We start from the raw sequence: 1,756 nt of genomic DNA, 5'->3' as shown, positions 1-1,756 counted from the left end.
CCAAGATTTATTGGACCCTACCCTACTGCAACAATTTCTAATTTCTCTTGAGTGGAAATATTATATGATAATCCAGATCTATATACTGATCTTATCTGTCATTAATAAAGTCTCATTTCTATAATATACTTTTTAGCATTACATTTATATTTAATTATTTAATCATATGGAAAACTTATAAACTGAAATAAATTTAATGGATACGATGAATAAAACGATAATATATTTTATTTTATTTCATTAGAAAATCATTAGTATTATTATAAAATATATACAATTGGCACCATTATAGAATTTGTATTATTTCATTGAACTTATAATCAATTTTACATAATAAGAAACAAATTAACTTGTATAAAGCAGTGTAATAAGTATTAATTAATTGAGTTAATCTCAATAATTACTTTCTAATTGAGCTAAAAAACTCTAATGATGCAGTAATTAAAATTAATTAATTATATACATGCATGTGCATGTCTAAGGGATAAAAATATTGGTGCTACATCATAAATTCTTGTGGCCAACACCAGGACTATGACCGGGTTGTGTTGGCCGGTAATCATCCGTGGCACCGATAACAACTTCTTTCCGGTGCCCGACACCGGGGCTGTAACCGGGACCAGTTGGCCGGAAACCATCTGTAGATACTTTTACTTCCTTAGGGTGACCCGCGCCCGGACTGTGCCCTGGTTGTGTTGGTCGGTGATCATCTTTTTCGGATACTTCCATAGGATGTCCGACCCCGGGGCTATAACCCGGTTCGGTTGGCCGGAAATCATCAGTAGATGATTCTTCCTCTTTTCCAACAATAGTGTGGTGAATGTGGTCACTTTGAGAGGTTGTAGATACTGCCTTAGGATGACCAACCCCGGGGCTATAACCGGGGGAGGTGGGCCGGAAATCGTCGGTCGATGCATCGGAAAGGTCACCGGAGAAGCTAGTTTGGTGCAATTTGAGAGAATCACCATTTTTCTTCTTTTCCATTTCTTTTTTGTTGGCGAACTTAATTGGCCTTGCTTCTGTGAACTGAAATTGAAGGAAGATTACAATTGAAAGAAGAAAAATAAAATATTTTTGAATTTCTGCCATTGCCAAAGAAGCTGAGAGATATTGTTTTGTTAATGGTATGTTATTATTTGAAATGCTATACCAAGTTTGTGTTGGGGGGTGGGTATTTATAGGCATAAAAAAGTATATAGTAAATTATTTGAATAAAATAAATATGTGGACTGCGAGGGTTAATGTCAGTATGGACGGTTTGTATGCTGCAAACTTTTTTAATGGTCCTTCAATATTTATTTATTTGTTTTATAAACCTTTCACTTTCTGAAAATGATTTTCTCTCCCAAGTTATATGGGAGATTTAATAAAATAATGTTAATTTATTAAGATTTGACTTAGCACTAATTGAATTAGTATACTCGAAAAATAAATTTCACAAAATTGAATGAAGTTGGGCAAGTAGGCTAACTTGTATCTTCCACTAAAATTGGGTTACCAATCAGTTATTACTCTTTATATACTTTGCCTATTTGCTTTTGTTTTTTGGGTGTTTCTTTCCATTGGGTATCTATTAATTGAAGGCTCACTTAAAACTGTGCAAATGGAACTACTAAATGAGGTTACCGGTGAATTAAGATTAATACGGTTGGTTAACCATTTGATCTGTTTTTTAAAAATATTAACCATATATTAGTCCACTAAATTTAGTTAACTACTCAGTTAACTAATTATTTCTCTCTGTTTGATTTCTAAC

The 1,756-nt window shown here is 33.3% G+C and overlaps 1 protein-coding gene across 1 annotated transcript; it reads right to left on the bottom strand.

Moving 5' to 3' along the window:
- Positions 1–339: 339 nt before the first annotated feature.
- LOC136230960 (precursor of CEP9) lies at positions 340–1,129 on the bottom strand. Its single transcript, XM_066020178.1, has one exon. The coding sequence runs from the start codon at positions 1,087–1,089 to the stop codon at positions 505–507; it is 585 nt and encodes a 194-aa protein (XP_065876250.1). The 5' UTR covers positions 1,090–1,129; the 3' UTR covers positions 340–504.
- Between the last annotated feature and the right edge of the window lie 627 nt (positions 1,130–1,756).

The sequence above is a fragment of the Euphorbia lathyris genome, chromosome 5 (genome assembly GCF_963576675.1).
Source record: "Euphorbia lathyris chromosome 5, ddEupLath1.1, whole genome shotgun sequence".
Taxonomy (NCBI): Eukaryota; Viridiplantae; Streptophyta; class Magnoliopsida; order Malpighiales; family Euphorbiaceae; genus Euphorbia; species Euphorbia lathyris.
Note: the sequence above shows the minus strand (reverse complement) of the source record. Positions and strands in the feature narration are given on the sequence as shown.